This window comes from Corvus moneduloides, chromosome 24, assembly GCF_009650955.1.
Source record: "Corvus moneduloides isolate bCorMon1 chromosome 24, bCorMon1.pri, whole genome shotgun sequence".
Lineage (NCBI taxonomy): Eukaryota > Metazoa > Chordata > Aves > Passeriformes > Corvidae > Corvus > Corvus moneduloides.
In genome coordinates, this window is record NC_045499.1 from 5,324,003 (window position 1) to 5,343,404 (window position 19,402).

Here is a 19,402-nt window from a genome sequence, read left to right on the forward strand (position 1 = left end):
GGGCTCCAGCACGAAACCTGAGGAAGGGAAAACCGACAACGGGAGATTCCGAGCGGAAGGAACAATCCCAAGGTTCCAAGGAAGGAGCGTGGCCGGAGGGGAGGCGACACCCAAATTCCAGAGCTCCAGGGGCATCCCTGAGCTGCTCTGGGCGTCATTAGGAGCCATCAGTTAATGAGCGCTGCCTGCGGCCCTCCATCCATCCCCTTCCCAGCGGCGCGACAGGTTCTGGGAAGCTCCAGCGGGATCCAGCCCCGTCCCCACGCTGCATTCCCAGCACGAGTGGTGGCTTTGGCTGCCGGCTGTCCCCGGGGTCACCCCCGCGTCCCCCCGGGCCCTCTCCTCCCGCCCCGCTCCCAATCCCAAATAAGGGCTCGCTGGATCCGGGATTCCCGGCGCAAGCCCGGGCAGGAGCCGGTGCCGGGGCTGACTCAGGGCCCCGGCAGCTCCCCGGGGCCAGGGGAGCGCCCACAGCTCCTCTCTGCCGGGAAATCCTCCGGGAGTGGTGCTGGAGCCGCTCGCTCTGCTCCCCCAGCCAGCTCACGGCAGCTCCGGCCCCAAAAATTCCCTTCTTCCCCCCTTGTTCAGGGAGGAAGGGGGGCGGGGGTCACACGGGGATGTGGATCCCAAAGCAGCCCCCAGATGAGGGTGGGGTCCAAGCCCGGGGTGACCCAGAGAGGCACAGACACACCACCCACCCCAGCATTCCCATGAAAAATCTTCGGGAATGCCCAATTCCCATGCCCGGAAGTCCCTACACCTGTCCTTCGGGGATGGTGGCAGTCCCAAATCCTGGGATGCAGCAGTGGGAAGCACCAGTTTCCCCCAGGACCAGCTGGGAGAAGGGTCCAGGCTGGCCTCACCTGGATAATCCCATGGGATAGCGACCGGGGAAGCCGGGATCAGTGGATACAAACCCACGGGACAACCCGCTGTGCTCCAAACCCGCCGGCATCCCCTCATCCTCCTGGACAATTCATCTCCGGGAGTTTCTCCCGGTTTCCCGGTTCCCGGAGCCATCCCGGCAGGAGCCCAGCCCCGCTCCCACACCCTGCTGGGCAGCGACCGCAGCATTTGGGGCTGAAGTCAGCCCCAAAAAATGGCATTTTCTCAGCAAAACGCGGCTGAGGTCATTTCCAGCCGCCCCAAACCCCCGCGGGGCCGGGCAGGGCGCGGCGGGGGCTGCGGGAATTGCCAATCCTCGGGATGAAAGGGCTGGATGGATGAAAGAGCCGTGAATAATGGTGGGGGGCTGAGAGGGGGGCTCGGAGGCGGCGGAAATCAGCGCTGGGATGAAAGGAGCGTTTCCAGGGGCTGGCGGGGGAATTCCTGGAGCGCAGGGATGGGGGGCGGTCACCGCACCCCTCCCACGGACACCGAGGTGCCCTCGGGCTCTGGCTGCCTCCTCATCCAGCCCTCCAAGGGCATTTCCCACCCTTCCCAGCGCTGTGGCCCGGGATAAGGTGGGAAGGGACTCGGAGCAGCCACAGGGAGCTGCCACAACTCAGGGTCGGGCTGAGCTGACCCCGACCCCAGCACCCGGGATGGGGCGGGCAGCGCGTTCCTCGCACGCAGCGGTGCCCACCCAGAGCTGCCGCGGCTCCAAACCAGCACGCGGGGACGTTTTCCAGCAAATCCCGAAAGAAACGGGGCTGCGGCATCCCGGGATGCTCCAACACCGAACCCGAAAAGGAGCCTCTGCTCCAGGCGCGGCTCATCCCATCCCATCCCATCCCATCCCATCCCATCCCATCCCATCCCATCCCATCCCACCCTGGCAGCTCCCGGGGCACCGGGACTTTGCCCAGGCTCAGCTGGCCGCCCTCGGAGCGGCTTTGAGCGCTCCCGAGTTTCTCAGCGGCTCGGGAAGCACGCGGGGAATGCGCGGCGGGGGGCCGAGCGCGGTGACCCCCCCCCGGCCGTAGCCTGGTGGGACAAGGGGTGGCATTCCGGGCATAGCCCTGCTGCGCCCTGGGAGGGAGGAGGCGCGGAAGGGCTCCGATTAACCCGACTGGAAACGGGAAATGGTTGCGGAGCAGTGAAATGGATTTCCACGGCGCAGCGGGGGAAGGGGGTGAAGGGAAAGGGTGGAGAGGCAGCCAAAACCCGGAGATATTCCCCAAATCTAAACCCACCCCGGTCCAGGAATGTGCGGGCGGCGCTGGGACAGGGGGCTGCCCACAGTGGGGAGGGGAGAAGGGGTTCGTGATCCCCCACTGCCCCGCTTCCATCACAGCTTTCCCTGAATTTTGGGCTCTGCTGGTCCAGCAGCTGCTCAGCCTCAAAATCCAGCTGGTCCCACTCCCGGGGGTGCTGAGCCCCCACATCAGGGATGCGCCCAGTCCCAGTTCAGTACCACAGAGCGCTGGGGAAGCACCAGTTAAGCCCAGTATGAGGAGGGGCTGAGCGCACAGAGTTGTTCCACCCTGCAGGACGTGTCTGAGCTCACCCACCCTCACCTGGGCCGGAGCACGGCCTCATCCCAGCGGGAAAGGAACAGGGACAGGGGCAGGAGCCTGGCCCGGACAGCCCCTCCCTCACCCCCAGCAATCAAGGTGACAACTCAGCTTTACCATTTGCTTTTAATTTAAAGTTTTGCTCCAGCCCGTGCTGTAGGAGGGAGGGAAAACGCCCGCACGCCCCTGGAGAGGGGAAAGGGCCAGCGAGCACACGCGGCAATAGTGCAAGGGAGCCGTGGGACACCGGGGCACAGCCACCTCCCCAGAAACACCCCTGGGAGGCCGCTGTGCAGCCGGACACCTCCCGTGCTGCTGCCCTCCACAGCAGCTTGGACAGAGGCAATAAATCAATAAATAAAGACCCGGTGCCTCTCCAAAGGCACCTTTTTTTTCTTTTCTCTCTTTTTTTTTTTTTTTTTCCACATGCCAGTGAGTTGTCGGCGTCACAGCCTTCCTCAGCCCGGGCTTTCGGCCACATCCAGTTCGGGTTTCTCAGCACTCAGGAGAGGGCAGAGCCGTGGCCTGGGCGCTTTGGCCACCAGCACCTCCCAAAGCCCAGCCCACGGGCAGCACCTTTGAGCCCTCCCAGCACCCTGCTACATCTCCAGCTTGTTTGAGGTATATCACCCGCCCCCTCCATTACCTTGTGCAGCCAAAAAACAGTGCAAAGAAAACAAAAATGGCCCCCCTCAACCCCTTGCTTTCATCCCCGCCATGAGATGAGCCTGTTTGAGAGGGGAGGACGGCGGCGAGGCACCTCCGGGACCCCCCAGCCCCTCCTCGGGGGTCACTCTGGGCTCTTTGGTCCATTAAATGTCCTGGCCCTGGGGCACCCCCCACCACCACCGAGGCTGCCAAATAAATCCGTGGGACGTGGATCAGCAGCACCAGCAGCCCCGGGGAAGGCAGGGAGGGCTCAGCCCCCTCCCCAAAATGCACCACCCCGGGCGAGCCCTGCGGGGAGGGAGGTGGCCTCAGCTCAGCTTCACCCCGACGGCCACAGCGCGCCGGTAGAGCTCGGTGACATTGTCACAGCCCGCCAGGGACGCTCTGCTCTCCGCCAAGGGGCTGCGGCAGTGGGTGACAGTCCAGCGGCGCAGCCGCCGCCCTTCCTCCCGCTCCTCCTCCTCCTCCAGCCGCAGGAGGCTGTCGGCGGACACGCAGCCCCGCATGGCCCCGGCGCCGGGGGGGCCGCGGGCGGGCAGGTCCAGCTGGTCGAAGGACTCGGTGGACAGGATGCTGTCCTCGCTGACGGCGCTGGCCGGCCGGGCGCGGGGGCCCTGCGGCAGCGGCATCTCGCTGAAGCCCCCGAAGCCCCTCCCGGGGGGGGTCCCCGGCTCGGCGCTGCCCGAGGAGAATTTCCCGTTGTGCTTGAGGATTCCCTTCCTGCGGGCTGGGAGCCCCTGCGGGCCCCGCGCCGGGGAGGGCGGCTCGGCAAACACGCTCTCGTCCAGGTCCAAGCTGCCCGCGTCCAGCACATCCCCGGACTCGCAGCACTCCAGGGACGAGTAATACCCCGACTCCCTGGCCGAGGGCTTCTTCAGGATTCCCTTCTTGGGCATGGCCGCGGGCGCCGCTCCCGTGCCGGTGCCGCGGGGCACCATTCCAGAGGACAGGACCCGGGAGAGCCCCGCGGGGACCCCCTCCCCATCCTCCGCTGGCGGGGGGCCGGGGCCGGGCACCTTCTGCTCACAGGAGTTCCTCTTCTTCAGGATGCCCTTGGGCCGCTTGAGGATGGACTTGGAGGGGTTCTCGGGGCCCGCGGGCGGCTCCTGCAGCGCGTGGGAGACGTCGTTCTCCTTCTTGGACTTCTTGAGGGAGCGCTGCCGCTCCAGGGCCACGCCGGGGATGTGCTGCTTCAGGAAGCAGCGCACCTTGGAGCCGTTCTCCAGCAGCGGCCGGGACGAGCGGCGCAACCACTCGGCCACCGTGGCCAGCGGGGATTCGCTCTCCCGCAGCAGCTCCTGCTCGCCCAGAGGCATCTTGTAGCCCCAGTTGACCCACCAGTGCGTGGCGATGTCCTCGATGGTGGCCCGGCGCTCCGGGTTCACCATCAGCATCCACCGGATCAGCCCGCAGGCATCTGGGGAAGGGACAGATCAGGCACGGGAGGGGACACGGGGATGGGGGACACACAGGGGGATGGGGGCGGCCCTACCTGAGAGCTTCGTGGGCTCCCGGTAGTCCCCGCTCGTGATCTGCTTGACCAGAGTCTTGTAGTCGTGGCCATCGAAGGGCATCGTGCCGTGGACCAGGATGTAGAGGAGGACACCCAGGGACCAGCTGTCCACCTGGGAAAAGGACAGAGGAGCCTGGAGGTGACAGCAGGACTGGGCTGTCCTGGTCCCCATCCTGCCACAGTCTCATCAGGGCTCCCAGGATGGCAGCAGCCACAGGAGGGGACAGGGCATGGGGCAGGAGCTCAGCACATGCACCCACCCCGCAGTGCCCGGGCTCAGGGGTCCCGTTATCCCAAAAACCCCCGGAGCGATTCCCACACCTGGCAGGGAGGCACAACCAACCTCGGGGCCCTTGTAGGGCCGGCCGTTGATGATCTCGGGGGACGCGTACAGGGGGCTGCCGCAGTAGGTCTGCAGGAGTTTGTCCTGCTGGAAAACGTTGGACAGCCCGAAATCTGCAATCTGGGGGGACAAACACGGCTGTCATCCAGCGGCAAAGTTCCCTTTCCCAAAGTTCCCTTTCCCAAAGTTCCCTTTCCCAAAGTTCCCAAGGCTGAAAGTTTCCCTGGACCTCTCCAGGGATGAGCCTGCCCCAAACCAGGGCTGCGTTTGGTTCTGAACCCCCTCCGGGGGCACCTCCAGCCTGATTTTCCACCCCAAGGTTGCTCCTGTTGCTCTCTGCCTCCCAAAAGCCTCATCCCAGCCACGGCAGTGGCTGCCCTGCGGCCCTGGCAGTGGGAGCAGAGTGGGAAGGTGAGGTTGGAAGGGCTTCCAGGCTCTCCTCCAGCTCATTCCCAGGCACCCCAGGCTGTGCCTTGCACAGGTACTCATTATCCTCATTACGGCTGTCACCTCACACCGAGCAGGAGCTTCTGTGGCTGCCCGCGAGCTCCATTGCAAAATCATCCCTGCTGGAGATAAATCCCGCAGCCCGTTATCAGTGACCGCAGGGATCTCCGGCCGAGGCCGCCCCGTGCCCTTCCTCCCTGGCAGAAAGCATCACTCGGGGCCCCTGGAGCTGGGATTTCCTGGCTGGCACGCACAGAAACCAGGAAAAGAGCTCTTCTCATCCACCCAGCATTGATCTATCTGGGTGCGCAGACTTTGCCCCCTTATCAGCAGGCAGATATCACTTATGGCTTTGCCAGATCTGCCAGGCTCTGTTTTTCCCAGGCAAACCGCATTCCCAGGCAGTGCCAGAGCTCCGGGAAGCCCTGAGGGGACTGAGGTGCTGTGGTCACCCCTTGTCCCTCCACGCTGGGCAGCTCCCCATGGGTGACCCCCGAGCGCGGCCAGGCCGTGCCAGCCCCTCACCTTGATGTTCCCGTTGGCATCCAGCAGGATGTTCTCCAGCTTCAGGTCCCGGTGGACGATCCCGTTCTGTGGGAAGGGCGGGAGAGCCGGGGTTAATTTGCGGAGGGTTTGAGGGAGGGGAAGTCCGGCACACCGGGAGGGAGGTCACTGCCGGTCAGGGCACGGCGAGCAGGGCAGAGGAGCCGCGCACAGCGCTGGGTGTGGCCCGGGTGCCACCAGGTCTGGCTCTGCTCGGCAGCAGGAGCAGGGAGGTGCCTGCACCAGGTGCCACCCTGGGCTCCTCCATTGTCCCCAGCACCTGGTGCCAGCCCCACCAGGGCACAGCTCCTGCTTGGCCAGGGCCTGCTGCGCCCAGCTGAGCGAGACCCCGATGTGCCTTGGGGTCAGGAGCTGCCCTGCCAGCCCCTGCTCCCACCGAGGACTGAGGCACAGCCTTGGAGCATCTTCCTGGGAGACCCTGGTCCCGCCAGGGCATCATCCCACAGCCCCGGGGAGGGTCCTGCAGCTTCACGTTCCCGTCAGGAGCAGGACAGGTGACCCAGGGCTTGGCTTCCAGCCCCGCGGGCAGCCCTGGGCGTCTCCGTCTGGTTGGGTGGCAGGGGAGGTGACACCTCCCAGGTCTGGTTAGTCACCCCCACACCGCAGCAGCCGAGGCCAGGACCTCCCAAAAGCTGCCGGGGCACTGCCACACCCTTCAGACAAAGGCAGCATTAACCCTTCTCCTGGGAAAGGCGCAGAGCCACGAGCTCCTCTCACCGTCCGCGGGGCTGCATCCCTCCCCAGCCCTCTGCTGCAGGGCGGAGCTCTCAGGAGCCCATCCAGCCGCTCTCCCGCCGGGAAAGCACCGGGAAAGCATCGGGAAGCGCGGTGCCAGCCCACCTTGTGGCAGTAGTAGACGGCGGACACGACCTGGCGGAAGAAGTGCCGCGCCTCCTGCTCCGAGAGCCGCTGCCGCTCGCTGATGTAGTCGTACAGGTCCCCTTTGCTGGCATATTCCATCACGATGACGATCTTGCTGCTGTTCTCAAACACTGCGGGACGTGGGGAAGGGTTAGGAGGGATCCTCGGGACTGTGGGAATGCTCATTAGGACATCGCTGTTAACGAGCAGCTGAAGCCCTGATTGACCCTAACGCTGCCCACCCCAATCGCTGCCCTCAGCCTTGGCCTAAACAGGGACCTGCAGGTCAGGGGAGCCACCAGAGATGTCACCCACATCCCCCAGTGCCACCGGGGCTGCTGGCCCAGCAGCTGTGCCACCACCGAGGCTCTGCCACCACCGAGGTGACTCAGGCGTGCGGCTCTTTGCTGGAATCCCCCTCCAGGGGGGAAGGCGACAGCGCTGGCACCGCCAGTGACCTTCCTGCCTGTTCCCACTGCTCCCAAAAAAGGCTCTGGCTGGAGCCAGGAGCCGGAGCGTTTTCTTCCTGTTTGCAGAAAGCCACCTCGGTGTTTTTGAATTCCAGCCGCCGGTGTGACTCAGCCCTCGCAAACACGGCGGAGGAGCTGCCAGCCTGCTCGCTTTTGTTTGGAGGACAAAAGGGCTCTGGAGCCCTCCCAAGCGCCGGGAGCAGGGGCAGAGCAGGTTCCAGCCCAAGGACTCGGTGTCTGCAAAGCCTGACCCACCTGCGGATTTGGGCTGAGCCCGGTTCTGGTTGGACCTGGAGGAATCTCCCTTGGGTTATCCCAACCCCCGCCGGTAGCAAAGCCCGGCCCTGGCCATAAAGCCAAGCCCGGCAGCACCAGGAACTCTCCCAGCACTCTGTGGTTTGGTTTTCCAGTGCCCCGGGGGAGGGAATGAGGAGGACTCCAGGACTGAGATTAAATCCTGCCTCGGGCTCAGAGTGGATCCACGGAGATCCCAAATTCTCCGGGATGAGCGTCCGCCACAGCCACACACAGCCCCTGCTCCACAGCACAGCTCAGCCTCCCTCCACAGCCCCACCGAGGCTTCCAGCTCCCAAAATCCACATGTGGAGCTGGATTCCCTGTCTGGGAGGGAGGGACGGCACAGGAAGGGCTATTTCTGGAGCAGGTATTTCCCCTCGGCGGGGAAAGCACAGCCCGGGAGCATCTGCTTTCCCTGCTGAGTCACCGGGAACGGGAGCCAGGTCCTGGAAGGGAGGAGAGGGCCGGGCTGAACCCACCCAGCCGGGCCAAACCCACTCCAAGGCCCCCCCCCCCCGTTCAGGAGGCTCCGATCATGGATGCAGCTGGAAAAGGGAGGGGAGCAGAGGCCTCACCTTCGTGCACAGCGATGATGTGGGGGTGGTTGAGGGAGGACATGATCTCAATCTCCCTCCGGATGTGGACAAGGTCCTGCTCATCCTTGATTTTGTCTTTCCGGATGGATTTGATGGCCACCTGCAGATGAGCACAGAGGGGACTGTGAATTCCCAAAGCAAGAAATTCCCCGCTCCCTATTTTAGGAAGGGGCTCACAACCAAGATCCCAACCACCCAGCTTCCCCACGTGCCGTATCCAAGAGCTGAGCAGCGCAGCTCCATGGAAACAGCTCTGGGAAAAGCGAATTTGATCGATTTGGGATTTATCCTTCCCAGTTCCTGCTGCTGCACACACGGGAGAAGCTCCCCCCGAGGGACACCCGTGCCAGCTCCTTGTTTTGGGGGGCTCCCCGAGCCTCCTCCCGCAGGTAGCGCAGCTCTGCTCCTCATTTTTGGGCTTTGCATGGATTTTATGCCGCCGCTGGAGCACGGCCAGGCGCAGGAATGCGCCCTGCACACATGACTCGGGAGATAACCACAACAACAACAGCCCGTTCCTGGGCTCAGGAAAGGGGGAACAAAACCCCACACCTCGCGTTTTGTTTGCCCCTAAGCCACTTTATTTATAGGAGTAAGAGAAAGTTGGGATTCAAAAGTAGATCCCCGCTCAGAACGGGGTGGGAGACCCGGCTTTTTCCAGCCTTTCCTTTGGGTTTTCAAGCTCTCCTCCACAAGGAGGTTGAGAAAGGGGAGGAGAACGAGGAGTAGGTGCCGGAGAATAGACGCCTTCTAATCCCCTTTCAAAGGAGCTGTGGGCACACAATGCGTTCCCAGGGCTGAATTTACAACTGAATCCAGCAGAACCTTTCATTTTTTTTTTTTTCCCCCTCCTTTCCCCTCCCAGACAAGAATTCGGAACAGCTTTAATCCCGCCAAGGGACCCCCGCGCCGGTCTCCCAGCAACGACGAGAGGGGCCACAGACCCCTGCCGGCCCCAGCTGCCCGCACGGGGACCTTCCTGCTGCTCCGAGGGATGCTCAGCCTCGTGTCCCTGCGATTTAGGGGCGCTGGAAGCCTCGCTCCTCAAAACCCAGCTTTGCTAAGCCAGGCCTGTGGCAGCAGGCATGGAACCAGCGAGATCTTGGCAGGGAGAAGCCCCTGAAAGGGGGGCTCGGGTGAGCACTGAAGTCCCATTTTGGCCCCAAATCCCATTTTTATGGCACTGAACCACCTCAGGCAGCACCAGCCAGAGCAGGAATTGCTCCTGGAGGATCTGGGCAGGGCGGACTCTGGCCGGGGGAGGTTCAATAACCGCGGCCCAAGTTTCTGCAGAAAGCAATACTGAAAGCGTTCAACGCTTCTGGGAAGCCCAGCCAGGTTTTCGTTCCCCTGACCTTTGTTTAACAGGTTAAATTTTAACAATTTTTTTCGCTGCTCCCCCAGTTACCTGACCCCTGCAGAGCCTCCCTGCAGCCAGCCAGCCTCCCAGACTCCTGCTGGCTCACTCCTTCCATCCCCCTGCTAGCGCCTGGCACCCAGCCCAGCACCCTCAGGAGTTTGGGGGGCTCACAGAGCATTTCCTTTGTGCCCCCCACACCCCCAAAATTCTGAGCCAGGGCTCAGGGCAAGAGCCACAGTCCATGGAAAGATGGAGCAGCTCCAAGAGATGCCTCCGGCTGGATCGAGCAGTGCTGGATCCTCACCGTGATCCCAAAATCAGTGACCTCCAGGCAGATGCAGCCATCCCATCCTCCCCCAGCGGGGCCAGGCAGCAGCTTCGTTCCCAAACTTTCCCTGCCCAAGAGGGCTGGGAGCAGAGGATGTCCCCTGGAGACGGGACAGCAGCCTCGGGGACAGGCGGTGCCACAGCCCCACCGGGAGAGTCCCCTGCAGGGGAACAGCCGCAAGAAATCCCACTGGAGCCTTCCTTGGGAGCGCAGGGAGCTCGGGAGCGCTTTCCAAGGCAAAAAAAAGCTTTTAATTAAAAGTTTTTTGGGGGCAGAACAGGTATTTTCAGCAGCTGCTGAAAAATGCTTTGAGCTACAACCCTAGGCAGCGCTTCAGAAGTTGTTCCAGACTGCGAGGGCAGCGTTTCGTGCTCCATGAAATATGGATTAAAATCCACCCTGGAACAGCCCAGGCTTCGCCCCTTCCTGGAGATCAAAAGAAGCTCTGGAATATTCCAGGTGCTGCCTTCTCCTGTCACCAGCACGGGCCCCTAAATTACGTTTGTGACACCGAGGAGAGTCCCACGGGAGGTCCTCCGGTTGTGTTTGGCTTGGCTGTGGGCCAGGGATCGGGAGCCAGGCTGGGAAAAACTCCAGGCTGGGAGGGAAAGAAAGAGTGTGGAGGCTGCCCCGCAAACAGGTGCGGTTTGCAGCACCACGGTGCTGGATATTCAACCCTGAGCACAGAGGGGGAAAAGGGGGAAGGAGAAAAAAAAAGGGGGGAAGGAGAAAAAAATAAGGGGGAAGGAGAAAAAAAAAAGGGGGGAAGGAGGAAAAAAAAAGGGGGAAGGAGGAAAAAAAAAGGGGGGAAGGAGGAAAAAAAAAGGGGGGAAGGAGGAAAAAAAAAGGGGGGAAGGAGGAAAAAAAAAAGGGGGAAAGAGGAAAAAAAAAAGGGGGAAGGAGAAAAAAAAAGGGGGAAGGAGGAAAAAAAAAGGGGGAAGGAGGAAAAAAATAAGGGGGAAGGGGAAAAAAAAGGGGGAAGGGGAAAAAAAAGGGGGAAGGGGGAAAAAAAAGGGGGAAGGGGGAAAAAAAGGGGGGAAGGGGGAAAAAAAGGGGGGAAGGGGGAAAAAAATGGGGGAAGGGGGAAAAAAAGGGGGGAGGGGGAAAAAAAGGGGGGAAGGGGGAAAAAAAGGGGGGAAGGGGGAAAAAAAGGGGGGAAGGGGGAAAAAAAGGGGGGAAGGGGGAAAAAAAGGGGGGAAGGGGGAAAAGGGAAAAAACCAGAACGAACAAAAAAGGGAAGGAAAAAATAAAAAGGAAGGAAAAAATAAAAAGGAAGGAAAAAATAAAAAGGAAGGAAAAAATAAAAAGGAAGGAAAAAATAAAAAGGAAGGAAAAAATAAAAAGGAAGGAAAAAGAACCAGCAGCTCCCTCCCCACCCGATGTGATATTGTGGGGATTTTTGCAAGGATTGGGAAAGGCAATGCTCAGCAGGAGCATCGCTTCAGATAAAGGATTTCTAGCCAGAAAAAAGGGTGGGTTTTTTTTTTTCCAGACAAATAATTCATGGAAGTCCCAAACCATCCTCCAGCTGCAGGAGCCTGGAATTTCCTGTCACCTTCCCACCAAATCAGCCTGCTCTGAGCCCAGGTATTTTAAAATTCAGAGAGGAACAAGAAATCCGGGCAGTAAAACGAGATGGTTCAACACTCAGCGCCTCTGTCAGAGGCAATTCCCGATTCGCCAGAGGCAAAATCCTTGCGGATGGAGCAGCTCCAGCTTTTCAGCCCGAGCCGGTGCCGTGGGATGCCCACAGCCCACGAGGGGTCCCTGCCCTCACACCTGCGGGGTTGGGAAGTGAAAGCCACTTAGGGAAGGAGCGAACAACAGCCGAGCTCGGGATAAGGCTCGGGATTAAAGAGGCCCGGAAATGCTGAGTGCTGCAGAAAAGAGTTTGTGGGAAGAGGAGAGATTTGTGGTTTAGGGCTCGTGTTCCTTCACCAGGCCGGGGAGGTGCTGGTGGCAGAGCCTCTGATTATCTGCGGCGGTGATTGAGGGCTCCGTGGCCTGTGGGTTGAATTTGCATGATAAAAGAGCGATGCCAGAGCCGGTCCTGAGGGGCTTCCGCAGCCGGGCGAGTTTTGGGGCAGAGAACTGAGATTTCTGAGCTGCGGCTCTCTCAGGTGCGGGCAGGGAAAGCCAAATTTTCTCGCCCATGCCGAGGGGAGGGATCCTTCCCGCTCTGTGGGTGGAAGCTGCATTTCAAGGCCCTGATTATGCAGCAAACCAGCGGCTTCTCCCGGCTCGGACGGGAGATCTGCCGTGGGATCTGATTTCATTAAGAGCCGTGGTGTTACACAAGGAAACCTCGCGAATTCCCAGCTCTTCCCCTGGCGTGTCCCCGTGGGATGTCGCTGATCCCATCTCACGCCCTGCTCAGCCCCTGGCAGGGCCAGTCCTGCCGCTCGCAGCTCGCCCCCTGCTCAGGCCGGCCTGCGAGGGTCTTTTTGGGTCCCTCCCACCCCTCGGGGCTGGGAAATCACGGCCAAGTTTGAATCCTTGCAGATTCCCACAGGACAGAGCAGCACCCGGCGCTCCCGGGGGTTCAATCCCCTTTTCCCTGAGGAAAGCTGCGCCCTGCGCGGAGCCGTGCCTCGCACGGAGCCTCTTTCTCCCGCGGGCTGGCGTGAGTCAGGATTTTGGGCTGAGCCCGGCTGAGCTCTGGGTGCCCCACACCGTGTGAAAGCCAACAGCAAACCCGGCCCGCACTCAGGGTGAGAGGAAGGGAAAAACCCTTCAGACTCGAGTGCGGTGTTTGCTTTGGCGGCCGCGTCCCCGCCCGCTCCTTCCCCCAGGAAGCCCGACCGCGGTCAAGTGGGCGAGAGGAGCTGCAGCCCCCCGAGAGGAGGGGGGCGAGACCCCCTCCGGGCTGCCCCCGGCCCCACGGGGAGGGCAGAGCCGCAGCCTCCCGCACGCTGCGGAGGAGCGGGGCCCGGGGAAGGCTGCGCCGAGCCGGTTACCGGCTGCGGAGAGCCGGGGCCGGGGGATGCAGCGGGGACGCGATGCTCGGAGCGGGGGATGCTCGGGGGTCCCGCTCCGGGGCACCGTGAGGATGGGAGGTGGAGGGGGAGCACCGGAGGGGGAGGCACCGGCGCCGGGCTGCGGGAAGCGGGGGGTGCTCAGGGACCGCCGAAACACGGCGGGGATGCAGCGGGGACAGGGAGGGACGCACCGGCCGGGGGGATGCAGGGGGGACGGCGAGGATGCAGCGGGCCGGGAGGATGCTCGGGGACCCCGCACGGTGAGGATGCCCCGGGGCGATCCTTACCAGCTTCCCGGATCGCTCCCGGGCTTTCTTCACCTTCCCGTAGGTGCCTTTCCCCAGCGTTTCCAGGAACTCGTAGCGGTGCTTGAGGTTGTGCTTGTGGTGGTGCCGCTTCACCGCCTGCTTCTTCATCAGTGGCCGCGGCGACTTGATGAGCCCCTCGGCCAGCGAGGCGGCCAGCGCAGAACCGGAACCGGTGCCGGGCCCCGCCGCCCGCTCCATTCCGATCCCGGCTCCGGCTCCGCCGCCGCCCGGCGCGTCCCGGCCCGTCCCGGCCGATAAATGCGGCGGCCCCGGCGGCCGCGCCCCCCCGCGCCCATTGGCGGCTGCCGGCGGCCGCCCCGCCCGGGGCCGGGACCGGGGAGGGGGAGCCCGGGCTGCGGGGAGACCCCACGGGCAGCGCTGGGAGCCGGGAACCCACGGGGAGCGGTTGGGGGGAGACCCAGGGACCAGCGGGCACGGGGCAGCCACGAACTGGGGGTAAGGGAGGGGGTGTGGAGAGGGGGGCAGGAGGAATCCAGGGACAAGGGAGAGAGGCAGAGGACAAAGGGGGACACGGGAGTGGCTCCAGGATGGAGGGAGACGAGGATTTTCCAGGGCATGATGCAGGGAGAGACTTTCACCCAAAGGCTGGGAGGGGGTGCAGGCCCGGAGCGCTGGGAGGGTCAGAGGGGCTTTGGACAAGAGCGTGGGGTGCCAGGACACAGGGAATGGCTTCCCAGTGCCAGAGGACAAGATTAGATGGGATTTGGGGATGAAATTCCTCCTGTAAGGGTGGGGAGGCCCTGGCACAGGGTGCCCACAGAAGCTGTGGCTGCCCCTGGATCTCCTGGAAGGGTCCAAGGCCAGGCTGGATGGGGCTTGGAGCAGCCTGGAACAGTGGGAGGTGTCCCTGCCCATGGCAAGGGTGGCACTGAGTGATGTTTAATGTCCCTTCCAACACAAACCATTCCATAATGTGGAGCAAATTCCGTAATGTCTCACACCGGCGACAGAGGGACACACACAGCCAGACGTGATTCGCTGCAAGGAGTCCCAATGCACCCAAACCCAGGGGAAAAAAATGGCATTTAGGGCAAAATCAGGGAGAGGAGAGGCCTGGGCGAGTGCAGCCTGTCCACACTCGCCACAGGGCCACGCTCTGCTCTCCTGGACACACAGCTTGGGAGGGAGGAACAGGAACTTTCACCAGGCCCGGAGCCCGGGGGGGGAAGCGGCTGCTGAGGCTCCCACGCGAAGGCTCCTCTCGGCCATTCCCGGCTCCCTCAGCAGCACCTTCTCCCCGTGTGGTCTCCCTGCGCCTGCGGTAAATCTTTGTTTGGAGATATTAAAAGAATGCAATTATTTCCCAGAACAGCCAAAACAAAGGCGCTTGCCCAGCTCCGGCATGTGTGAGGACACCCCGCGTCGATGGCAGAGGGAGATAGCTGCGGGATTACTCATCCAGACCTGGATTTTCCCACCGCTCCCCGCAGCTCCGGCAGAGCAGGGGGTCCGGAACGCCTGCCAGGGGTGATTTAATCCAGCGCCGACTCCTCTCCGCGGGCTTCGGAGGTGACACCAAGGTGACACAGGATGGAGCTCTCAGCATCTCGAGGCTGTGCCTCGGTGTCAGGAGAGACCCAGGCGGGCGGCACTGTCCCCTGGCTGGTTTTGTCACCGGGGTGAGGTTATGGAGTGACCTGTTGAGAGCAGCTGTCCCTCGGGGAAGCTGAGGACAACAGATCATGGACACAACCTTGCACCAAACCGCTCCCCGTGGCTGTCACCCATCCCAGTGCTGTCCCACGCTCCTTAAACACCATTTGGATAAAATTAAGACACACAGGTCTCTTCCCCTGCCACTGTCATCGGTTTTTATTGCCGGTGGCCACGTGGCACCTCCGCCTCTCACAGGGAAGAGCAGCTCCAGGCTGCTCATCCCCACCTCAAGCCTCCCCCCGAGCTGAACAAACCAGGGACGAGCCGCTGCCCTCGTTTTAAAATCAGCCCGGGACATCCGAAAACGATCCCGGGCCGCAGCAATTGCGATAATGAATTGCGATAACGAATTGCGATAACGAATTGCGATAACGAATTGCGATAATGAGTTGTTTACTGAGCAGCACCAGGAGCCGTTTCCATGGGGAAGATAAACAAGGCGGAGATGAGCCGAGCTGAACCGAAGCGCCGTAATTCCAAAGTCAAAGCAAACAGCCGGGATCCTGTCCGGGCACGGCCCAGGGACTGCGGCAGAGCCGGGGAGGGAAGGGACGAACCTCCCGGGCTGCGGTGAACAAAGGGACTGCACCGGCCTGAGGGGAAATTGTCGCTGTCGCTGTCGCTGTCGGTGTCGCTGTCGCTGTCGCTGTCGGTGTCGCTGTCGCTGTCAGTGTCGGTGTCTCCCGGAGCTGTCCCAGCTGTGGGACCGCTGCTGGCTCAGCCCAAAAAAGCGCTCGAGCACACACCGAACTGCAGGCACGTGTTTGGCATCCCCGTGGATTTACCGGGATGCTTTTCCCGAGGCTTTCGCCGCGAGGAAAGGAAGCGCAGCCCGGCGGAGCTTCCCCTTCTGTTTCCACCAGATAAATTCCTCTCGGCGATGCTGTGCTGTGGCTGCGAGGGAGGGAGGCTGAGGGATGCGTTTCTTCCAGACGGGCTCAGGAAGCCGTTCCCGTTTGCATGGAAATGCCAAGGGACCGGAGCTGAGCCCGCTGGAATCCGCTGATAAGGATCCTCTATTGTAGCAGCACCCACGGCTTTCTCCACCGGGGAAATCCACCGAAATTCCCCAGCTCAGCCCTGGAAATCCCAAACTGGGCTTGTCCCGGGGCCCCAGTGCGTGTCCACTAAAGCCAACCTGAAATCCAGCCGGGAATTCGGCTCCATGTCTGGGAAACCCGCTCCGAACTCAGCTTGGTGCTTGGATATAGCGGGAGCTCTGTCTGCTCGCAGGCTCCGAAATTCGTATTAATGAATTTATTACATTGAAATAAATCCTACAGCGTTATCCCGGCGCTGAAAACATCCACGTCCTGGCCAAAACCTGTGGGTTCGGCGGCCACAGGCTCTGCTTGTGGATTGGAACAAACGTTAGGCAGAGGATTTTCTTGCAGCAGGGAGACCTCCCACGGGGAAAGGAAGAGCTCCCGGAGTCATCGAAATGCCAGAGACAACAAAAGGTTTCACGCTCGCCCCTCGTTAGTGGCCCCGCAGCCCCAGCATTCCTCACCTGCTGCCGGGGGATGCTCGGGCAGGTGTGAAACCCATTTTCCCTCTGAAAAATCCCGGCGTGCTCTGATCCTCCCCATCCATCAGCAGGAGAAGGGAAACTCATCAGCGGCAATGGGAACCTTTGGAAAAGTCATTTATGGCCTTTCACTGATGGTGAGAGCAGCAGAGGCCTCCTCACACCCCAGGAGGGCAGCTGGGGGTTCCATCCATCCATCCATCCATGGGTCCATCCATCCATCCATGGATCCATCCCTCCATCCGTCCCTCCATCCATCCATCCACCCATGGATCCATCCATCATCCATCCCTCCATCCATCCATCCATGGATCCATCCATCATCCATCCATCCATGGATCCATCCATCCATCCATCCATCCATCATCCATCCATCCACGGATCCATCCATCCATCCATCCCTCCATCCCTCCGTCCATCCATCCATCCCTCCACCCATCCATCCATCCCTCATCCATCCATCCCTCCATCCATCCATCCATCCATCCCTCATCCATCCCTCCGTCCATCCATCCATCCCTCCATCCATCCATCCATCCCTCCATCCATCCATCCATCCATCCATCCATCCATCCCTCCATCCATCCATCCATCCCTCCATCCATCCATCCCTCCATCCATCCATCCATCCCTCATCCATCCCTCCATCCATCCATGGATCCATCCGTCATCCATCCATCCATGGATCCATCCATCCCTCCATCCATCCATCCATCCATCCATGGATCCATCCGTCATCCATCCATCCATGGATCCATCCATCCCTCCATCCCTCCATCCATCCATCCATGCCTCCATCCGTCCATGCCTCCATCCATCCATCCATCCATCCCTCCATCCATCCCTCCATCCATCCATGCCTCCATCCATCCATCCATCCATCCATCCATCCATCCATCCATGCCTCCATCCCTCCATCCATCCATGCCTCCATCCATCCATCCATCCATCCCTCCATCCATCCATCCATCCATCTGTCCCTCCTTCCCTCCCACCATCTCCTCTGGATAAACCCAGGCTCATATCAGACCGATCCAACGGGCAGAATTTGTGTCCCACTTTGCAAACCCCACCAGCCTGATGAGGTTCCAATCATGAGTCCAGGCTCTCCCGGCGAGAAAGGAGATTGGGAATGTGCCGCAGCCGGGGCTGGATCGCGGTCGGACAGAGAACATTTCAGTGGGAAGATGAGCAGTGAAGCACATCGAGGAGAGGAGAGGAGCAGAGCAAAGCCCTAATGAGGAGTGGCTGGCTTGGAGTCCTGCTCTTTCCACAGCTGAACCAGCCACAGGAATTCCCAATCCAGCCTGGATCCACGGCAGTGGATCCTGGAGTTCAAACTTGGATGAACCCAGGAACCGGCCCCTCCAAAATCTGGATTTTCCGATTTTTAATCAGTGCTATCAGGTGATAACGAGATCTTTGTTACTGTGCCCTGTTTGCCTCAGAAAATGCTCCACATTGATAAGGGACACGTGCAGCGTCTGAGTGACAAAAACTCTGAAAGTTTTTTGAATAAAATCCAACCCAAGCCCTGTTTCAACCCCAAAATTCGTCACCCGCTGTGGTGAAGCCTCCAGCAAACCCCAGGTGAGTGGCAGCAGGAGCTGAGCAGGCTCCAGACACAATTTCCTCCCGTTTTTGCGAGTTTGGAGCAACTCCCAGGAATTTTTCTCCCCTCTCATTCACACTCCAGACCACAACACTCGCCCACACCAAGGAGATTAAATCTTATAGATATAATTCATAAAATACATGGTTATCAATACATTTTTTCTATTAAACCACTCCTTCAAGGCTCCCTTAACTACAAATCCACCCCGCCCAGGCTGTCCCTGACACCCTCCCGGGCGCTGGGGGGTCACACCACGTGGGGCTGCAGAAACCCCGAGGCATTTAGAGGAAAAATAAGCAAAATTCCCCTCAAAAAAAAAAAAGCTTTTGAGAGCAGGAAGCGTCTGTGTCTCAGGATGGTGACTCCACATCCGCTCCAGCGCCGGCGGATGCAGCGGGAACGGGAGCAGACGGGAGTGACTCCACTGCTGGTGGCCCCACAGGGTTGGGGACATCACCGGGATGGGATGGCAGTGACAGAGGTGCTTCCCGGAGCTCCATTCCCAACTCTCCAGAGTGGAATTCCCAGCTGAAGCTGGAACAGCAGCCACACAACCCCACGCCGGGCTCCTTTTGGGAATTGTCAGCCACAAAGGGCAGAGCTGATCCCAAAGAGCACCGCTGACCCCTAAAGATATTGTCCCTAACAGCCAGGACCAGCCCGGGTGCGTGTCCTGGGCCCACGGCAAGGTGCAGGAATCATTTCTGCTCCGCCACCGGATCCTTTGGAGGTTGTTCCTTGAGGAAGTTTCCTGTTTGTGCAGACAAGGTCTGCTCGGGGACAACAAATGATGATTTTTGGCAGCAGGGCCAGCTCAGCCCTCAGCCTCTGTGTCGGAGCAGCCACCGGGGCCGGGGCTGAAAAGCCTCTCAGTAAACCCCGAGCGTGGAGAGTTCAGGCGAGGACACGGCCGGGGCCGCTCCGGGATTTTTTTTTGTCGCTGGAAAACTCCAAGGGCTTGGCTGGGTTGGGATAAAGGCACGCAGGGAGCGGAGCGGGCACGGAGGGTGCGGGGGGGTCCTGGGGTCTGCCTGGGGCAGCGGGACCAGCCCGAGGCTTTCTGCAGCTCCCCAGGGACAGGAGGTTGGTGACAAACCCGCTGAAGATCCCAGCATTTATCCAGGGATAACCTCTCATCCCGAGGGATTCACTGCAGGGAGCTGCAGCGGGACCCAGACCCGGAGATATTTCCTGGGCTGGCTCTGGGCAGCAGCATCAGGGACTCTTTGGACCCAAACCCAGCTCTGTCACGGCTCCCTGGAGAGGTTTGGGGCTCCACGGGGATGTCTTTCCATGGGAATAAAACGCTGGAGGAGGCGCGCAGCATCCTTTGCACACCAAGTTATGTGTTGGATCTGGGAAATGGGGTTTTAGAGCCAGCCCGGCCCATCA

General features: G+C 61.0%; 1 protein-coding gene and 1 long non-coding RNA gene across 2 annotated transcripts; both read right to left on the reverse strand.

Moving 5' to 3' along the window:
- Window positions 1-2,563: 2,563 nt before the first annotated feature.
- Window positions 2,564-13,441, reverse strand: NUAK2 (NUAK family kinase 2). Its single transcript, XM_032133335.1, has 7 exons — window positions 13,170-13,441; window positions 8,196-8,316; window positions 6,833-6,984; window positions 5,954-6,019; window positions 4,982-5,101; window positions 4,618-4,750; window positions 2,564-4,542 (listed from the first exon to the last, which is right to left on the reverse strand). The coding sequence occupies exons 1-7, from the start codon at window positions 13,386-13,388 to the stop codon at window positions 3,434-3,436; spliced, it is 1,920 nt and encodes a 639-aa protein (XP_031989226.1). The 5' UTR covers window positions 13,389-13,441; the 3' UTR covers window positions 2,564-3,433.
- A 1,564-nt stretch (window positions 13,442-15,005) lies between these two features.
- On the reverse strand, window positions 15,006-16,659 carry LOC116455492. Its single transcript, XR_004244400.1, has 2 exons — window positions 16,378-16,659; window positions 15,006-16,215 (listed from the first exon to the last, which is right to left on the reverse strand). It is a non-coding gene; the product is annotated as an uncharacterized LOC116455492 (long non-coding RNA).
- Window positions 16,660-19,402: the final 2,743 nt, after the last annotated feature.